General features: G+C 45.3%; 2 protein-coding genes across 5 annotated transcripts in view; one reads left to right on the forward strand and one right to left on the reverse strand.

Annotated features, from left to right (window-relative positions):
• Positions 1 to 4,195: 4,195 nt before the first annotated feature.
• On the reverse strand, positions 4,196 to 11,012 carry EBNA1BP2 (EBNA1 binding protein 2). Its single transcript, XM_027968652.3, has 9 exons — positions 10,766 to 11,012; positions 10,599 to 10,682; positions 10,226 to 10,395; positions 9,504 to 9,627; positions 7,859 to 7,948; positions 6,807 to 6,882; positions 6,487 to 6,580; positions 4,511 to 4,673; positions 4,196 to 4,373 (listed from the first exon to the last, which is right to left on the reverse strand). Exons 1-9 carry the CDS (start codon positions 10,829 to 10,831, stop codon positions 4,323 to 4,325), a joined length of 918 nt encoding a protein of 305 aa, XP_027824453.1. The 5' UTR covers positions 10,832 to 11,012; the 3' UTR covers positions 4,196 to 4,322.
• Positions 11,013 to 11,044: 32 nt separating this feature from the next.
• The window catches only part of CFAP57 (cilia and flagella associated protein 57), a 67,091-nt gene continuing 58,226 nt past the window's right edge, over positions 11,045 to 19,909 (forward strand). For 3 of the 4 annotated variants that reach the window (XM_004003513.5, XM_012116834.4, XM_027968647.2), the window contains exons 1-5: positions 11,045 to 11,159; positions 11,383 to 11,554; positions 14,498 to 14,814; positions 16,845 to 17,131; positions 19,303 to 19,510. In XM_004003513.5, coding sequence (XP_004003562.2) covers positions 11,398 to 11,554; positions 14,498 to 14,814; positions 16,845 to 17,131; positions 19,303 to 19,510 — 969 coding nt within the window. In that variant the 5' untranslated portion in view covers positions 11,045 to 11,159; positions 11,383 to 11,397. The remainder of the gene's footprint in view (positions 11,160 to 11,382; positions 11,555 to 14,497; positions 14,815 to 16,844; positions 17,132 to 19,302; positions 19,511 to 19,909) is intronic. The other variant, XM_060399528.1, reaches the window with a different exon arrangement.

Consider the following 19,909-nt stretch of genomic DNA (forward strand, 5'->3'; position numbering starts at 1 on the left):
AACCGCAGCACAGGCCTCCCTGTCCATCACCAACTCCTGGAGTTTACTCAAACTCATGTCCATCGAGTCGGTGATGCCATCCAACCATCTCATCCTCTGTCGTCCCCTTCTCCTCCTGCCCCCAATTCCTCCCATCATCAGGGTCTTTTCAAATGAGTCAGCTCTTCGTATGAGATGGCCAAAGTATTGGAGTTTCAGCTTTAGCATCAGTCCTTCCAATGAACGCCCAGGACTGATCTCCTTTAGGATGGACTGGTTGGATCTCCTTGCAGTCCAAGGGACTCTCAAGAGTCTTCTCCAACACCACAGTTCAAAAGCATCAATTCTTCGTCACTCAGCTTTCTTCACAGCCCAACCCTCACATCCATACATGACCACTGGAAAAACCATAGCCTTGACTAGATGGATCTTTGTTGGCAAAGTAATGCCTCTGCTTTTTAATACGCTATCTAGGTTGGTCATGAGGTTTAGAGAGCTTCCAGATAGGTACACATTAAGGCACTGGTGGGGGGAAGGGGCAGAAATTTAACTAGCAGGACTTGTGGCTTGAGTGTGCCTGGCACTTGGATGCACCTGGTCTTCCTTCAAGGTAGTGTAGATTGTTGCTCAGCTCCATTTAGTCACTCAGTCGTGTCCGATTCTTTGTGACTCCATGGACTACAGCACGTCAGGCTTTCCTGTTCATTACAAATTCCCAGAGCTTGCTCAAACTCATGTCCATCGAGTTGCTGATGCCATCCAACCATTTCATCCTCTGTTGCCCCCTTCTCCCGCCTTCAATCTTTCCCAGCATCAGGGTCTTTTCTGATGAGTCAGCTCTTTGCATCAGGTGGCCAAAAGATTGGAGCTTCAGCTTCAGCATCAGCCCTTCCAATGAATATTCAGGACTGATTTCCTTTAGGATTGACTGGTTTGATCTTGCAGTCAAGGGACTCTCAGGAGTCTTCTCCAGTGCCACAGTTCAAAAGAATCAATTCTTCGATGCTCAGCTTTCTTTGTAGTCCAACTCTCACACCCATACATGACTACTGAAAAACTATAGCTTTAACTAGATGGGCCTTTGTTGGCAAAGTAGTATCTCTGCTTTTTAATATGCTGTCTAGGTTGGTCATAGCTTTTCTTCCAAGAAGCAAGCGTCTTTTAATTTCATGGCTACAGTCACCATCTGCAGTGATTCTGGAGCCCGAGAAAATAAAGTCTGTCACTGTTTCCATTGTTTCCCCTTCTATTTGCCGTGATCTTCGTTTTCTGAATGTTGAGTTTTAAGCCAACTTTTTCACTCTCCTCTTTCACTTTCATCAAGAGACTCTTAGTTCCTCTTCACTTTCTGCCATAAAGGTGGTATCATCTGCATATCCGAGGTTATTGATATTTCTCCCAGCTATCTTGATTCCAGCTTGTGCTTCATCCAACCCAGCATTTCACATGATGTGCTCTGCATATAAATTAAGTAAGCAGGGTGACAATATACAGCCTTGATGTACTCTTTTCCCTATTTGGAACCAGTCTTTTGTTTCATGTCTGGTTCTAACTGTTGCTTCTTGACCTGCATACAGATTTCTCAGGTGGCAGGTAAGGTGATCTGGATTTCCCATCTCTTGAATTTTTCACAGGTTGTTGTGATCTACACAGTCAGAGGCTTTGGCGTAATCAATAAAGCAGATGTTTTTCTGGAATTCTCTTGCTTTTTTGATGATCCAACGGATGCTGGCAATTTGATCTCTGGTTCCTCTGCCTTTTCTAAATCCAGCTTGAACATCTGGAAGTTCATGGTTCGCGTACTATTAAAGCCTGGCTTGGAGAATTTTTAGCATTTTCTTGCTAGCATCTGAAATAAGTGCAAGTTTGAACATTCTTTGGCATTGCCCTTCTTTGGGATTGCAATGAAAACTGACCTTTCCAGTTCTGTGGCCACTGCTGAGTTTTCCAAATTTGCTGGCATATTGAGTGCAGCACTTTCACAGCAATTTCACAGGTTTGAAATAGCTCAACTGGAATTCCATCACCTCCACTAGCTTTGTTCTTAGTGATGCTTCATAAGGCCCACTTGACTAAGGCATCCCAGGATGTCTGGCTCTAGGTGAGTGATCACAGCATCATGGTTATCTGGGTCATGAAGATCTTTTTCGTACAGTTCTTCTGTGTATTTTTCCCACCTCTTCTTAGTATCTTCTGCTTCTGTTAGGTCCATCCATTTCTGTCCTTTATTGCATTTCATGCAAAGATGGGCACAATAAAGGACAGATTGTTGCTAGATCACTGGATTTTCTTGAGTGGTCATTAACTTACAAATCTCCCAAACTCCTTTAAAATTACCTATTTTTAATCCTCTAGTGGGATTTGTAAACTAATTATCCTACTCTATCCCTATCAGATTCGCTTTCAACATTGTATCATTTGTACTTTCAATGTCACAAAATACCTCCAAGAGCCCCTTTAGTGTGAAGTTTTCTGCCAGGGTGACTTCCTCTGGGGCACCGTCCTCTCCACCATTTCCCTCATTCTGTTTCAGCTCACATCCACTAGCTCTCTCGCCCCATCTCTTCTTAGTCCTGGAACAGCAGCCATGTCTCCATTCCCTGGCAACATATTCCTCCCATAACTCCATTTGCGTCCTATTCAATTTTACTTCCAACTTTGTCACTTTCCATTTCTTTGGTCAATTCCCCCTTCCAGTTACTTACTTTTATGAAATGCCATGTGGGTTTATTGCTGAAGATGAGGAGGCAACACAACTGCTCTCTTTGCCACCTGTGCGTGCACTGAGTAACACGTGCAGTGACCCATCACCCACAGACTTTGACAGAAGCAATTTGGGGTCACTAACCATTGTGTATCTTTTAGGCAGTGGTTTCATGGACTGAAGAGCCAGCAGCAAAATCTCTACTTTCCACAGTTACTCGGTTAACAATATTTTGGTAACTGAAAGGTGAACAGTGTTGTCCAGGAACTGCTATTGATACGGCACCCTGACAGCTGAAGTCCACACATATTGGTACAAAGCAAGAACAGCCTGGTCTTGGTCATGGCAACTACTAGCATCCTACCCATCCTTCCATGCATGGAATTACATTTGAAAGCAATGTGAGAGCTAATACTGAATGTAGCCTAATTATACTTTAAGAGTTGGAATGATAAAGTGATATAAATAAGCTCTATAAAGTATATCTCTGAAATTAAGTGATTCCATTTGCTATAAAAAGAAAGAAAAAAGGAAAGAAGGTACATCATCCAAACCCTATAGAAGTATTCAAATCAGTAATTTACTTTTGTCCCTACTAGTGTAAACTCTGCCAATCTTAAAACTCTCCTATGTTCCACTCATAATTCAAAGTTTCTTACGCTAAGGCTCCTAACTGGAATTACTATTTGTTACCCTATTCACTACTATTGTACAAACTGTCAAAACAGGCTGGGGTAAAACACTGTGGTCTTCTGAGAATACGACCTATGTGCTTAGACTTTTGTTCACTTAGTTTACAAAAACTAAACTCATTCTTTTTGTTCTAGAAACAGTATCATAGGAGACCAGAGAGATCTTTTAGGTACCAATGATGCTACAAGAAGACCATGCAAAAATGAGTTGTTTTTTCTGCTTAAGCATCTAGAGTTCTCAGATATTTGTAGCCTCAAAATGTCTAAACTGGAATGGGGGCAAGGGCGGGGTGTGGTGAGGGGTGGGAAGCTGTCTTCCCTTCCTACCTCTCAAGACAGAGAAAATCCCAACATGAAACATGGCCTGCTCACAACGTTCAACCTGCACACAGCTCCAAGCCGGCACTGGAGTACTTCAAATAAACACATACCACATGGCTCAGCAGACATTATGGAGAACCACCCCACCCAGCAAAATAATCCCACGAGGGTATGTACTCTTCATTATACAGCAGGCAGTGTGCTAAGCATTTTGCACATATTAACTCACTGCTGACAGAAACCCTCTTTGGTAGATTCTATTATCATGTCTATATAGAGATGACAGAGCACAGAAAAATCAACTTGCCCAGGGTCAAACAGCAAGCACACAGCAGAGCCAGGTGTCAAACCTGGCAGTCTGGCCCCAGAGTCCATGCTTTTAACCTCCACAGGGCTCGTTTATTTATTATCATTAAATGGCAATATTATTTAATATGTAAAAGTAACCTCTAAATCTTTCAGTCCTGGGTTTTTAACCAATAATATATATTTCTCTGAAAATTTTTCTTTAGTTTATTGAAAGAATTTTTACAAAAAGAAGCTAACAGAAGGGATCCAATTGCCTTGTGAAATCCCAAGTCCCTATCTCTTTTTCTTGGTGGTTGTAATACAAAGATGCGGCTTGTTCAGTGTCTTCTGCTCTTCATTTTCTCTCTTGTCCGTTTTCCAGGTCTTTTCTGCAGAAAAGGAAATACCACGTGTGTTCACACAGCAGTTGGCCTTCTGCCCCAGGGTCTGGACACAAGGAAAGAAAGGGAGGGGGAAGGGAGGGGCGGGAGTGGAGGCTGCTCCAGCCCCCTCACTCCATACTCACATTTGGTCCTTTCTTTCCAGGCCTCTTGAGGCCCCTGCCATGAGCTATCTTGGCCCGGAAGCTGGATACATCATCATAGCTCTCACGAGTGTTCCACTTGGAGCCTTTCTTCTTCCCACCATAACCAAACTTCTCGTTTTTATAGCGTCTCTTGGCATTAGGCCTGCGGAAAAAGCAGTCTTATAGGTTACCCCCAACACTGCAAATCCTGACAAATATTACAATCCAACCATACCCTCAGTTTCCTCTCTGTAAACGAAGCCTGTAGATACTACTGTACCCAAAATCTCATCCTTGACCCAGTATTTCTACTCTATAAACTCCCCAGACAAGATCATCTACCTACAGCCTTAACCATCAAAGCAGGAAAACAAAGCAAGAATCAGGAAAAGATCTATCATGTGGTTCATCATTTATCTTCAGAGCCCATGGACTGTAGCCCACCAGGCTTCTCTGTCCATGGAATTTTCCAGGCAAGAATACTGGAGTAGGTTGCCATTCCCTTCTCCAAGGGATCTTCCACACTCAGGGATCAAACCGAGGTCTTCTGCATTTCAGGCAGATTCTTTACCATTTGAGCAGCCTGGGAAGCCCCATTTTTAAACTAAGTCTTATTAAATCACCCTCAGTTGTTCCTAGTCCTCCCAAGGATATTAAATGCAGTTAATGTTCGAGTGTATTACATGTCAAAACTGATCATCCCACAGGAATCTCAATTCACCATATCCGAAGTCATAGTCACCTCCCTCCTAGACTGGTTTCACCTCCTGTATCTACAGCCTAACTTGAGGTTGGTGGTTCTACCATATACTCAGCTGCCCACACTATAACCTAGACTGGATTATAATTCCTTCTTTCATTCTCTGCACCCAGCTCAATTACTGAGTGCTGCTAATTTGACCTCTTGAGTATTTCTTCAACCAATTTTCTCTTCTCTACCCCTATTACCACTTTCAGGTCATTATCCTTGTTCTCTGGACTTTTTAACGGTCCCCTGATCAATTTCCCTGCCTCTCTCACTTACACAAGTACCACTGTAATATTGAAAACATGAACATGACCTGCTCACCACTTTGAGTAAAGCCCATGAGCACCTCCCTGACTGCTGGAAATATCCCAGGCTCCTCACAACACTGCCCTGCAATCAGCCCAGGTCCTACCAGCTACACCTCACCACTCCCTGCCTCACGGTAACCCCCATGACACCAAATGCTGGCTGTTCCTCACACACAAACCTGCTGTTCTCGTCTCTACACTTCTGCTCATTCATGTTCTTCCATCTTCCCCAAACCCATGTCTCTCCTGTTCTCCTGGTTAATTCCTACTCATCTTTTAGACTAAGCTCCGGTGAACCCTTCTCCAGGAAGCCATCCCCAGACTCTGACCCCTGGACCATGTCACATATTTCTAAAATGGATTTCCAGACTTCTCCCTCAATGCCTCTATCACAGCATGGACTATATTATACAGATACGATCATTCTCCTCAGGATGGGTGTCCAGGAATGCATAAAGGTGAACAAAAAGAACCAATAATAATATCCAACATTATCGCTTTTAATCTTTCTAATATAAGAGGTATTTACAATTTTTTTTTTCATTTTCACAGATGAGGAAATTAACATTTAGGAAGGTAAAGTAACTTGCTCAAAACTACCCTAATGAGAGACAGAACCCAGATCAGAACACTAGGTCTGCACACAACCCTCACACATGAGGAATCAACTTCTACTGCACATTCACTGAAATCACCTCACTTGAACCTTCAAGAACTGATGTGGCTGAACGGGCCCATCACAGGGCCCAGAGGTCTGGCCGCAGGCACAGCCACACTCCGTGCACTGAGGCCACACCAGGAACTGTAGCCACACCAGGAACTGTAGCCACACCAGGAACTGTAGCCACACCAGGAACTGTAGCCACACCAGGAACTGCGGCCCTGCACGCACCGCCACCAAAACAGAATGCAGCACTCACCCCTTCTTCATTTGCTGGCCTTTGGCTCCTTCTTTCGTGCTCCGTGCAACAGGCTTCTGATCTCCCTCAAGGAAGTCCAGTTTATCAGAGAAACCTGGGAGTGAGGTACTTTGATCAGCACCACAGTGTTTTAAAAAAAAGATTCAACTTCAAAAGAAGGATGTTACTTATGGAATTGGCATTAAGAGGCACATCTTGCTCCCCACACCATTCCCAAATGTGAGGTCCAATAGTTCCAAATCAATCAAGCCTTCAGATGTGTTTGATAGAATCAGCAGGTACCCCTGCTCCCCTGTAGCCCTATGAGAGAAGACACTCACCTTTCTGATATTTCTTAATGGCACTCATCATGTGTGATTTCTCCTTCTGCCGCTTCTGAAGAACCTCTGTTTGCACCTGGATGTGGATACAGGACTGTTACACCCACTCCAAACCAGCACTCCAAACGTCTACAGTCTCTCAGTGACCAGGCTGTGCCACCGCTGAGCACTGACTGTGTGCCACAACCACGTTAAGGCTCTAAGTAGAGTCTCAATTTCTCATCCCAACAACCCGGTGAAGCAGAAATTCTTATGAGCCCACAACGAACCACAGAGAGACACTATAACTTGCCTAAGTCACACAGCAGGTGTGGAGCTGAGATTCACACCCAGGCAGTCTGCATTCCTACCCATGACACAACCTGCTACAAAACTGCACAAATCATGTTTACGTCAACATCCAATTCTCACCCTAATTATATCTGGGCAGATTAAATACCTAAACCACTGTTGCTAGGCATGAAAATACCAACAGAGAAAACAATCTCCCCCAAAAACAAACCAAAAAACACTTTAAGGATAAAAAGAGATGCTTAAACTCTAAGGCGGGATTTATCCATCCCAACACTATGACAGTTTGGACAGGATCATTCTTTGTCAGGGGGAAGCATGGCCTGTCCTATGCATTGCAGGATGTTTAGAAGCCTCCCTGCTCTCCACCCACAAGCTGCCAACTGCACACTCCCCACCAAGGTGTTGACCACCAAAAATGCCTCCAGACATTGCCCAATGTTCCCTGGTCAAACAAAATTATCCCCCATCAGACTGTGCTGGGAGGTCAGGTTTGGAAACCACTGATCTGGACCTAGCTCTTCACAGTACAAGTATGTAAAGTACAGCCCAGAGAAGTGCCTGACTCACTTATAGTGACCATATTACTTCTGGTGACACAGAGGTGTCCAGGAGGGATTGTGTTTGTGGACACTAGCAACCCACGCTGCTATGAGATAGTAAACATACAATGGAACACACACCAGGCACAGAACCAACTCAGACCAGGCAATCTATGGACAAACACCCTTGGCCCCATCCCTGTCTGTTGTCCTTCCCACCTTCTTTCCATATTTTCTAAGCGCTCGCAGCTGCTTAGCCTTTTCCGACTTCTCCATGGCGGCCTGTTTAGCCTGCAGTTTCTGTCGAATCTAAAACACAAAATGTTGTCAGCTTATGTTAATTGAAAATGGCACGGAAGCTGCTTAGGGTGCATGCAGCAGGGAGCAGACACACTGTGGAGTTCAAAGGAACCTTGTGAATCATCTACTCCAAGCCCTGTGTTTCACACACAAGGACAAAAAGGCCCAAAGGCTAACACCTTTATTCAAGACACCAAAAGTCTCAGCCTTGGAACCACAACATCAAGGTGACCTTCTTATTCCCAGTGTGCTGTTTGCTCTGTTAAACAAAACAGCTTGCTTGCCTCTGAATCAGGAGAAAAGACTAACTTCTCTCCATCCATACCGTCTGCAGACTGTGGTGAAACCAGTATGCAGCTTTAGCCTCCTTCTCCAGTATATCATCTGTACTATAAAAACTCAGATATCAGGTACCTAGCCGTTTGCATTAAACATATACATTTCAGTTAAAGAATGAACAGTTATGAATTTGAATGTGCAGAAATGGGTCTGGGTTCGTCTCTAGATTAGCTTCTTTGAGTACCACTGAGACAAGAAAATCCAGTTTGAGACCCAAGGGAACTATTCAGATATATCTTGGATTAGACATTGGTAATTCTCTGCCTCTCAAAGTTGAATAAGGACCAAATTCTACCTAACTGTTCAGTTCAGTTCAGTTCAATCACTCAGTTGTGTCCAACTCTTTGCAACCCCATGAACTGCAGCACGCCAGGCCTCCCTGTCCATTGCCAACTCCCAGAGTTTACTCAAACTCATATCCACTGAGTCGGTGATGCCATCCAACCATCTCATCCTCTGTCGTCCCCTTCTCCTCCTGCCCTCATCTTTCCCAGCATCAGGGTCTTTTCCAATGAGTCAGCTCTTCACATCAGGTGACCAAAGGATTGGAGTTTCAGCTTCAGCATCAGTCCTTCCAATGAATATTCAGGACTGATTTCCTTTAGGACGGACTGGTTGGATCTTCCTGCAGTCCGAGGGACTCTCAAGAGTCTTCTCCAACACCACAGTTCAAAAGCATCAATTCTTCAGCACTCCGCTTTCTTTGTAATCCAACTCTCACATCCATCCATGACTACTGGAAAAACCATAGCCTTAACTAGCCTTAACTTAACTTACCTAACTGTAAATTATGCCAAATCTAAGCCATATATTAATCCTTCATTCTAGAGCAAAGAAAAACTAAGGCTCAGAGAAAGGTAACTGTCTACAAGTTATAATGCTGCCCCGGCAACGGCAGGAAAGAACTGTTGTCTCTTCCAAACACCATGCCATGACCATGCCAGCTAGGAGATGCATAAAGATCATCTTAGGGACCACACTTCTTACATTATCTTCCTCCCTTAACTGTCTTTATTAGGAAAAAGTCAACCTTACATTTGTCCAACTGGTGTTGATTAGCATGAATCTGACATAGGTAACTGAGATAATAATTTTCCTCTGACAACTGGCTCCCTATCAATGTGGTTATGCCTTTGTTTGTTTGAACATTAAGGGAGACAAGCCAGCTGTATAGACTTAAGTACAAAGCTTCAGTCTTCCAGAGAAAACCTCTTCCATTTCTTACCTTCTGCATCTGCTGATCAGACTTGGCCATCTCTGCAAAATAATCCGTAGGCCGCTTGGTAGGCACTTTGAGCTGATGGAGGCGGGGCAATACTGCAAGCACCGCTGCCTGGGCTTGACGGTAGCTGCAGATGTAGGACAAAGTGTGAAATAAGCTAAGGCAGAGAGGTCTTACATCCTTCTGACTGCCTCTCATAAGGCATCCAAGGTCGGAAGAGCCCGCAACACCTGACCTCCACCAGCAAGAACACACACACAAACAAAAATGGTAATAAAACCTCATTAACTCAGGAGAAATTTAGATGTACACTCTTTTAAAAGGGGTGGGGAGTATTGCTTAAAATGAATTAGTAGTTTAACAGAATGACCACTTTAGAAGTGCTCACTAACTTACAAATGCCAATTACACATTCTTATTTAGTCACTAAAAAAAAAGTCTATATAAGGATCCCACATAAGCAACGTTTTGTTCTCATAATCAACTGCACAAAAAAATTTAAAACTTAGTATTTGAAAATAAACTGGACTTTAAATTGTGACTGCTGGACCATGGGGCCTTTCTCTCAACCACGGAGCATCTCCTACTCCTTAGTCCAAAGAAGCTTTCCTCCCTACTCCCAGGCTTAGGACACCTCGAAGGAACACATGCTCACGGCTTCCACCCTCTCCCCACTCTCTAGCGCAGGGACCCACAACCTTTCCCACACTTGAAAGCATACATACAAGCTCATCTCACGCTTAAAGTCATCTTCTGGATCAACAGCTTTCGGATCCTGGTTCTGAGATGTTGACTGAGATCCACCGATTTCTGGTACCGGACCCAGAGTCACATCAAGCCTTTCAACCCATTCCAGATCCCGCTTGAATTCAGCCAAACACTGCTTCAGGCCATTCTAGGAAATTCAGACACCAAGCTCACAAAAAGGTAACAGGCCAACAAATGAAGTGCCAACCTCCAAGACCCCGACAGGTAGTTGACACTCTTGGCAATGCGCAGGGTGTGTCTTTCCTAGAACTAGAACGCAGTCTCTGGAGCACAACAGTACCTCGCGCGCATCCCAAGTCTAGCATCCTCCGACCGGGCGCCCGAACTCACCACGTCGTTCACGGCCTTCTTCGGCCCCTCTAGCACCACGTTGAGGCCTGGCTTCAGAAGCCCTCGGGAAAACGCCTCCTGCAACTAGAGGGCACGTTCTCCGGTGAGAATGGGAGAGTGAGGAACCCTCTTCCTCGCGCAGCCGCGCGAGCTCGGATGATACCTACCTCTCTGTCTGTGACAAGAGAGTCATCAGAATCGGAGTCCGAACCTGAGAGCGGGGGGGTGTCCATCTCACCGCGCGCGAGTCCACACCTACCGGAGGACGCGGAGTAGCCCGAGCCCCCCGCGCCTGGAAAAGGGCGCCCCTCGCCGCTGCCGCTTTGCAGCCCCCTGCCCTCCTGCAGCGGACCCACGTGGACTCGAACCGCACGGGAGCAAACAGCTGCTCCTGAGCTCTCTGAGCAAAAGACTTCCGCTTCCGGGTGCTGACATACTTCCGGCTTGCCGTTGCTATAGGAACCGCTCCGGCGTCGGTGAGTGCCGGGTTGCTTCGGATTCGTAGGGGTAGTACACGGGACACACGCGTGGTCTGGTTATCCAGAGAGCAGAAGCTTACAGGTGGGAGAGATCCCTGGGGGTTGTCCAGAGGAGCAGGAAGCCGCGAGGGCGAGAGGAACGAGCAGACGCAGGAGCCGGGTCTGGGGCACCCGCGGAGATTGCTAAGGGGAGGGGGCGGAGGAGCAGTTCGGAGGCGGAGCCACGGGCTTGTCGCGGGGCGGGTGCGGCCGGGTGGGCGCGGTTTCGCGCGTGTCCGTGCTCACTAGCTGCGTTGCATCTTTAGCGGAACTACCCGACCATGTCCACTGTGGTAGCTCAGTCGCTGCATGTTTTTGGTCTTCGATCCCACGTGTCCAACAATGTCTTCTTCTTCGATGAACAGATCATTATATTTCCTTCAGGAAATCACTGTGTGAAGTACAATGTGGATCAGAAATGGCAAAAATTCATTCCAGGTAAAACTGTGTTTCCAATCTGACACCTAGGTAACCGTGTGAACCAAATATAACACCATAATCCCAATAGGATGATTGAAAGAAAACTTTTTTTGGACAATTTGAATATACATATAGTTTTATAGATGTAGAAGAAATACATGTCTACTTGCCTTATTTTAATGTATAGATTAATGAATCATCCATAAAGTCACATGTAAAATCCTGTTAATTTAAAGGTACTTTTTTTTCACTGTGATCTAATGGAAAAAAATTCTTTTGAAGAGTTTCATGCATCTTCATTATCACTCTCCTTGCCATCACCAGGGCTGCTTTTTGACTTCTCTAACAGTTTTCTAGAGTATACCACTTTCATTACAGACCTTTTGAATCCATTTATGATGAAAACACTAGAGATTTTACCCCAGGTCAGAAATAACCATTTGTATACTGTAACATTTGGGTTTGTTCACATTGGTCCTGCTAATGATATACATGATTTCCATACCTTCGCCACTCTTTTCCACTGTTTTCTGCGCTCAACCTCTTTTATTGTGACATGCATACAAAAGACTGTATACTACATATGTGTAGTATTTAAAGAACTATAGTAAAATGAAGCTTTGAAAATCTACCAAAAGGAGAGCAAATAGTACATTACCAGTCCCAGTGTTTCTCCCTGACTTCATTTATCTCCCATGTGCCCACTCTCACTCCATCCTGGAATTTGTCATTATTCCCTGATTTCTCTGTATAGTTTTACCACATATTTATCTGTCTGGCCTTATGTAAGATATTGTTTTTGTTTGTGCTACTTTCCAACTTCATATAAATGTAATGGTAGTGTATGTATTCTGTGACTTGCTTCTCTTGTTTAACAACATACTGTGAGATTCATGCCTTTTGTACATGCTAACTGAGTTCTTTTTATTACTATGCAGGATTCCCTCATATGACTCTAATGTCTCAAGTATATTTATCCATTCTAGTGTTGATGAATATTTGAGAACCTTTTTTTTTTTTTTTTTTTTTTTTTGCTTCTCTGGTGGCTCAGATGGTAAAGAATCCACCTGCAATGAGGGTTAGATCACATGGGGTTCGACCTGTGTTTGACCCCTGGGTTGGGAGGATCCCCTGGAGAAAGGAACAACTACCCAATCCAGTGTTCTGGCCTGGAGAACTCCATGGACAGAGGAGCCTGGCAGGCCACAGTCCATGGGGTTGCAAAGAGTCAGACACAACTGAGTGACTTTCACTTTCATTTTTTTTGCTATTTCAAAGCATGCTGCTGTAAGCATTCTTGCATTCAAGTGGTCTCATCTACTTGTGCAGAGATTCTCCAGGGCACACACCAAAACAGTAGTGTGGCAGTACTAGTTCACACTGCTGTTACCCCACAACCTCACCACCTCTTGCTATTGTTCTACTTCTAATGCTTTGTGCATTTACCTACTACTAATGAGGATGAGTATCTTTTCACATGATTAAGGGGCTGCTCCTGTTTAATCTTCTGTGCAATGTCTTGTTTAAATCTTTTATCCATTTTCTATGTTTTTGGGGGTAATTTTCTTACTGATTTGTGGTCCCTCTATATTTTCTGTATGTTAAGCCTCTGTCAGATGTATAAATACTACAAATTTCTCCCAGTTTGGGGCTTGTGTTTTCTTCCTCCTTATGGTATCTTGATGGACAGAAATTCTTGGTTTTAATGAAATCAAATTTATCAACCTTACTCAAACTTATTAATGTATTCTCCTATATTATCTCTTTGATACACTCCACATTTACCTTTCATCTTTTCGGCTCTGGGTTAGGAGGGTGCTGAGTGCGTTAGGGGAATAGTGAAGAACCCAGTATGCCTGGAGCAGAGTGAATAGAGGAGGAGGAGTGAAAGGTGAAGCAGAGAAGTAAGCAGAGCAACATCACATGGGCTTTGAGATCAAGGGCTCCTACTCTGAGTAAAATGAGAAGCTGGGATGGAGGACTCTGAGCAGAGCAACATGATCTGACTTATGTTTCAAAAGGTTCCTTCTGGCTACTGTTCAGAGAATAGATTTAAGGAAGGGCAAGAGAGGAAATAGGAGACCAGCTGAAGGACCATTGCTGTAATCCAGGTGGGAGAACATAGTGGCTTGGAGCAGGTAGCAGGTAACAGGGATGGTGAAAAGATATCAAAGCCTGGCTCTATTTTGAAAGTGGGGGTGACAGTTTTCCTCATCGACCTGATGTAGTTGGGAGAGAAAAGGAAGAAACAACTGAGTTGCTTTCAGTTGCCTGAGCAACTGTAAAGATGGAGTTGCTGCTAATAGAGACAGGAAAGACTGCAGAAGGAGCAGGTTTTGTGTGGAATGTTAAGTGTTTGACATGGGAAGACTGAGATGCCTGCTAGATATGCAAATAGGATCTTAAGTGAGCACTTTGATGTCAGTTCTTACCTGGAGAGTTCCATGGACAGAAGAGCCTCGCAGGCTACAGTCCATGGGGTAGCAAAGAGTCAGACATGACTGAGCGAAAAGTGGAGGAAGAATATGGAGTGCTGGCTGTTTAGGGCATAAAGGCCTGTTATCTGACCCTGCTGCACCTTCCAGACCCATCTAGGTCATCCGTGGCTCACAGAGGATGCTCAGCCATCGCCCACTGTGTGTAGTTCCCCCACCATCTACACCCTTTCTCACGTCCACACCTTTGCCCCTCCTGACCTGCCCACCCCCATCCTGTTCTCACTTTGTCCTCTTTTAGGAATCCTTCCCTGACTTCTCCCACCACGGCCTCAGTGAGGGGCCCATCCTAGTTATTTTCAAAATAGCCAAGGCACAGTTGTACTGAAGGATACAGGGATCAACGGTTACCTGTTTCTGCACTTTTCTCCTGTTGCCTCGGCAGCACCCACCACGGTGCCTGGTTTGTGCTGAATCTCAGTGAATGCATGGTCGCCCCTCATCAGCCCCTCTCCTCTGTTTGCAGGCTCAGACAAGAGTCAGGGCATGTTGGCCTTGGCTATCAGTCCCAATCGGCGCTACCTCGCTGTCTCGGAGACGGTGCAAGATAAACCTGTCATCACCATTTACGAACTGTCAGCCATCCCCTGCCGGAAGCGCAAAATCCTTAATAGTTTCGACTTCCCAGTTCAGAAGTTCATTTGCATGGCTTTTTCTCCAGACTCCAAATACCTCTTGACTCAGACTTCACCTCCAGAATCAAACCTTGTCTATTGGCTGTGGGAAAAACAGAAAGTCATGGCCATTGTTAGAATCGACACTCAGAACAATGCTGTCTATCAGGTACTTCCCAGAATAACAAATATTATGCAAATTATTTGAAAATAGTACAAGCTGTCTCTCATTGAATGCTTTCTATGTGCCAGGAATAGTGCTGATTTCTTAAAATGCATTTGGAAGTTTGCCAAACAACCCTATATAAAGTATACATAATTATTGTCTCCGTTTTAAAGATGAAGGAACTGAGGCTCCAACAATTTAGCAGAACCAGGACTCCCTGACCCTAGGGTCTACGTTCTTTATTTTGGCCCAGAACTGCGTACTAGTCACAAGTCAGGTTCAGAGGCAATTTGATCAATTTGCTCTCTCTCCCCAGACCTAGCCTCTACTGGGAAGCATTTCTGGGCAGTGGGAAGACTTTAGGAAAGTGGTGTGAGATCGTAAATGTTTAGGAAGCTATCCATGAAATTGCAGTTATGTGAGGAGCAGAAGTTTTTATTGTGCTGTGAGGGTAAAATGCAGAGGATGTGTCAGGAGGCTGGTTGGGTCCCAAGGAGGCTTTGCTTGGAGCAGTCAACCTGGTCTGAGATCTAGTGCTCAGTTGTATGGGTCCACGCACAATTCTGTTCAGGTTCAGAGATACTGACTAATCAGCTTCTTGGGCACAGACTCTGTTATTCTCACAAGAGGCTAGTGTGTGAACCAGCATGTCACAACCAGAACACATATCATCGATCCAGTGTGTTTCCTCCCTTGAGAAGTGAAACTGTTAATCAACAGGTTGCTTGGTGATAACAGAATCAGAGCAAAGACAAGTAGAGCCTGAAGATTATTTCATCCAGGTCATAGTAAGGCATGCTGCTGCTGCTGCTAAGTCGCTTCAGTCGTGTGCGACTCTGTGCGACCCCATAGACGACAGCCCACCAGGCTCCACCATCCCTGGGATTCTCCAGGCGAGAATACTGGAGTGGGTTGCCATTTCCTTCTCCAAGTAAGGCATGCTACAGCATCCTAGTCAGAGCAGGGAGCACCTTGTCTCAAACAGATTCAGGAAACATTCACTGGATGCCTGCTCTGAACCTGCCAGTGGGGATACAGAGACAAAAAAGGCACAGCCTCTACAGGTGCTCACCATCCAGTGTGGAGGACAGATTGACTGTGACTGCAAATGGGGATGAGGGCAAAGGTAAAGGAGGCCTAGTCCCTGACATGTGGCTCCTTCTCCCTGGACAGGCCATAGAAACCTGCCTGACCCTCATTTGTCTGTTTTAGCTGAGCTTTCGTTCTGTTTTGCTAACACAGAGTATGGTGACTGTCAGGACCTGCTCATCCTGCCTTTTGGTCTTCATCAGATGACTTTTGAAGGTTTCCTAATTTGACTCATGGACCGTATAAATATAGTGGACATAGATCTGTCCTCTTATCAAATATGTCTTAAAATTATACGATTTAGTGATGTTTAAAGGAAGTTATGACCAACCTAGACAGCATATTCAAAAGCAGAGACATTACTTTGTCAACAAAGGTCCGTCTAATCAAGGCTATGGTTTTTCCAGTAGTCATGTATGGATGTGAGAGTTGGACTGTGAAGAAAGCTGAGTGCCAAAGAATTGATGCTTTTGAACTGTGGTGTTGGAGAAGACTCTTGAGAGTCCCTTGGACTGCAAGGAGCTCCAACCAGTCCATTCTAAAGGAGATCAGTCCTGGGTGTTCTTTGGAAGGACTGATGCTAAAGCTGAAACTCCGCTACTTTGGCCACCTCATGCGAAGAGTTGATTCATTGGAAAAGACTCTGATGCTGGGAGGGATTAGGGGCAGGAGGAAAAGAGGACGACAGAGGATGAGATGGCTGGATGGCATCACTGACTCGATGAACATGGGTTTGAGTGAACTGCGGGAGTTGATGATGGACAGGGAGGCCTGGCGTGCTGCAATTCATGGGGTTGCAAAGAGTCGGACATGACTGAGCGACTGAACTAAACTGAAAGGATCCTGAGAACTACTTGGACTAACTAATAATTAGTTAAATGGGAAATAATTCCATCAAGTTTAGGTTCATGTCTCTTTTTCTTTCATTCTTTCATGTTTTACAGGTGAGCTTCAATCCCCAGGATAACACTCAGATTTGTATCACTGGAAATGGGATGTTTAAGCTTCTCCGTTTTGCCGAGGGAACCCTGAAGCAAACTAATTTTCAGAGGGGAGAACCCCAAAATTATCTCGCCCACACCTGGGTGTCTGATGACAAGATTATTGCTGGCACTGATACAGGCAGACTCTTCCTCTTTGAATCTGGAGATCAACGCTGGGAGACAAGTATCGTGGTCAAGGAGCCCACCAGTGAGACAAAGAACCTGGGGGTGATCCAGGAATCAGAGAGGTAACAATGCCCTCTGGGCTGGAGCTTTTAGAAAAGCACACTTATCTTGCCAATAGCAACACCCCTAAAACAGCACTCTTTAAAAATCATTCCTTTATCTTTTCTAGTGTTCATCCATATTCAGGGTCAAATTTGATGTTTATAACCATAACCTAGGTACAACTATTTTTATTTTTATACCTAACCTCATTTTATAAGTGTTTCCCTGGTGGCTCAGATGGTAAAGAATCCATCTGCAATGCAGGAGACAATCCTGAGCTGGGCAGATCCCCTGGAGAAGGGAATGACTGCCTACTCCAGTATCCTTGCCTAGAGAATTCCACGGACAGAGGAGCCTGGTGGGCTAGAGTCCGTGAGGGTCACAAAAAGTCAGACACAATTGAACAACTAACAGTTTCACAGGCTGGTATGACTTAGTCTTCAAAACTACCTATCTTTGAAAATATGTTTTCTACTGGCTTCCCAGTTTACTAAATCAATTAAATAAATATCCATCAAGCCTTTGCAATGTGCAAGGCATCTTGCTAAATGCTGGGGACACCATCCTTAGGACCTTATAATTTGATAGGAAGCAGCAGACTAATAAGGAAATACCAGGAAATGTCAGTCGATGTGACAGAAGTGTATGGACCAGAGAAGGGGCTCAGGATGAAGCTGCCAATTCCAACTCTGCTGCAGCCGATCATAGTCATCTCTCACTCATGTTGGACAGCACCATTGTGTGGTCTAGACACTGCCCTAGATACTCTGTGTGTAACCTCGTTTGAGCCTTACCCACCCTACATAGTACGTATTATTATCACACCCATATCGTAGACTCCAAGAGGTTAAATGCCTCATCCAGGATCACAGCACTGTTAAGTAACAGGCCAGGATTCAAAGCCAGATGTCTGATCCCAGTACCCAAACCTGCAATCAAAACAGCACCCTGTAGATTTCTCTTCTTCAGTGTCTTTGGGTTCACCCATTTGTACCACTCCCACGCCAATGACATTTCCTTTTTGTCATGATTATGTTGAGAACTTCCTAATAAGGCCATTTCCCTCCAGTTTGCTGTGTTCTCCATCTTTGAGTGAGTCCAGGACTCCAAGGATAAAGCTCACTCTTGACCTTGGCCCACATGTCCCTGCTGCTCTGACACTTCTCTATTATCTGCAGCATCAGCGCTTGCCTCTGTCTACCGCATATCCCTCATGCACTCTCCTACTTCTGGGCTCAGTCTGCCCCTACACCGACCCCACTCCTCTGGACACTGCCACATCCCTCTTTGTCCTTCCGGTCTCAGCTGGGAGCCCTCAGCCTCTGCTCATCTCAGACAGCTGTTCTTCTATATCTGTCCTTAGGTTTTCTTGTTAGCTGATAACCGGCCACTGCCATCCTACTCAGCAGGCCCTGACAGTCCTTATCATACGCCCCCTAAACCATCAGCTTAGGAACTGGGTCAACTTATTTATCATTGTTTCACAGAGTCATTAACATAACTCTGGTAAATGTTATATGAATGAATGAGGGAATGCAAATATGCATAAATGAATGAAAGAAAGAAAGGAAGGGAGGGGAAAGGGGAGGAAGAAGGGAAGGAAGGAAGGAAAGAAAGGGAAAGGGAGGGAAGGGAGGGAAGGAAGCCAAAACCTGGATTTAAATCTCAGCTCTTCCCCTTACTAATTGTGTGATCTTGGAAATGACCCCTCTGAGCCACTTTTCTCTAAACAACAAAATGAGTATGATACTAAAAACAGTGACCACAGAGGATTGCAAGATTTTCATATAAGTGTATAACCTTCCATCTCCCATGGAGCCCCAGTAGCACTCCCAGCCAAAGGGGCACATTTAGGCCATGGGAAGGGGGCTCACGCTGAGTGGTTTCTCCCATCTGCATGCATGCTAAGTCGCTTCAGTTGTGTCCAACTCTTGGCGACACCAATGACTGTAGCCTGCCAGGCTCCTCTGTGCATTAGATTCTCTGGACAAGAATACCGGAGTGGGTTGCCATGCCCTTCTCCAGGGGATCCTCCTGACCCAGGGATGTAACCTGGGTCTCCCGCATTGCAGGCAGGTTCTTTACCATCTGAGCCACACTCCCACACCCAAGGACAGTCCTTCTCCTCACTGGCACAGTTCGTCTCCTTGGAATCGTCTCTGCTATCTGTGTGTGCTCTTTTCTTTTCCAGCCTGATTGAATTTCCAGCAGTCACTTCCCCGGTCCCTTCCTACGAGCAGGTCATGATGACCAGCAGCCACAGCCAGCTGTCGCTGCCCCAGGTGTTTGCCATCGCAGCCTATTCAAAGGGATTTGCCTGTTCTGCTGGGCCAGGGAGAGTTCTGCTGTTTGAGAAGATGGAAGACAAGGAGTTTTACCGTGAGAGCAGGGAGATCCGGGTAAGGAGGGGAGGAAGCAGCAATGCTGGGGTCCAGCTGGTGTCTGCCCTCCAGGAGCAGAGCACTGATGCAGCGTTTGACGCACGGAAAGGAGGCTGAGGGCAGAGCACAAAGGGACTCGAGCCATTTGTCCTGAGGGCAGTTTTAGGATGGACTGGACAGAGTTGCGGAATAGAAATAGGGAGCTCTGGATCTGAATCCTGGGGGAGAACCTGGGCAAATTGTTTTCTCTTCAAGTTCAGTGTTCCCGTAATGTATATGGATATTTTACCGTCAAGAACACCACCTGATATGGGACTTCTCTGGTGGTCCAGTCGCTAGGCTCTGCACTTCCAATGGAGAAGGCAGTGGCACCCGACTCCAGTCCTCTTGCCTGGAGAATCCCATGGACAGAGGAGC

Source organism: Ovis aries, chromosome 1, assembly GCF_016772045.2.
Source record: "Ovis aries strain OAR_USU_Benz2616 breed Rambouillet chromosome 1, ARS-UI_Ramb_v3.0, whole genome shotgun sequence".
NCBI classification, from domain to species: domain Eukaryota; kingdom Metazoa; phylum Chordata; class Mammalia; order Artiodactyla; family Bovidae; genus Ovis; species Ovis aries.

What these genes read in the sequence shown, in the direction of transcription:
- EBNA1BP2 (XM_027968652.3), bottom strand. Translation starts at nt 10,831, where the DNA reads ATGGACACCCCCCCGCTCTCAGGTTCGGACTCCGATTCTGATGACTCT. An exon ending in CTGATCAGCAGATGCAGAAG is followed by an intron (nt 7,949 to 9,503) that starts GTAAGAAATGGA and finishes TTTGTGTTTTAG; the next exon opens with ATTCGACAGAAACTGCAGGC. An exon ending in CATTAAGAAATATCAGAAAG is followed by an intron (nt 6,581 to 6,806) that starts GTGAGTGTCTTC and finishes CCTCACTCCCAG; the next exon opens with GTTTCTCTGATAAACTGGAC.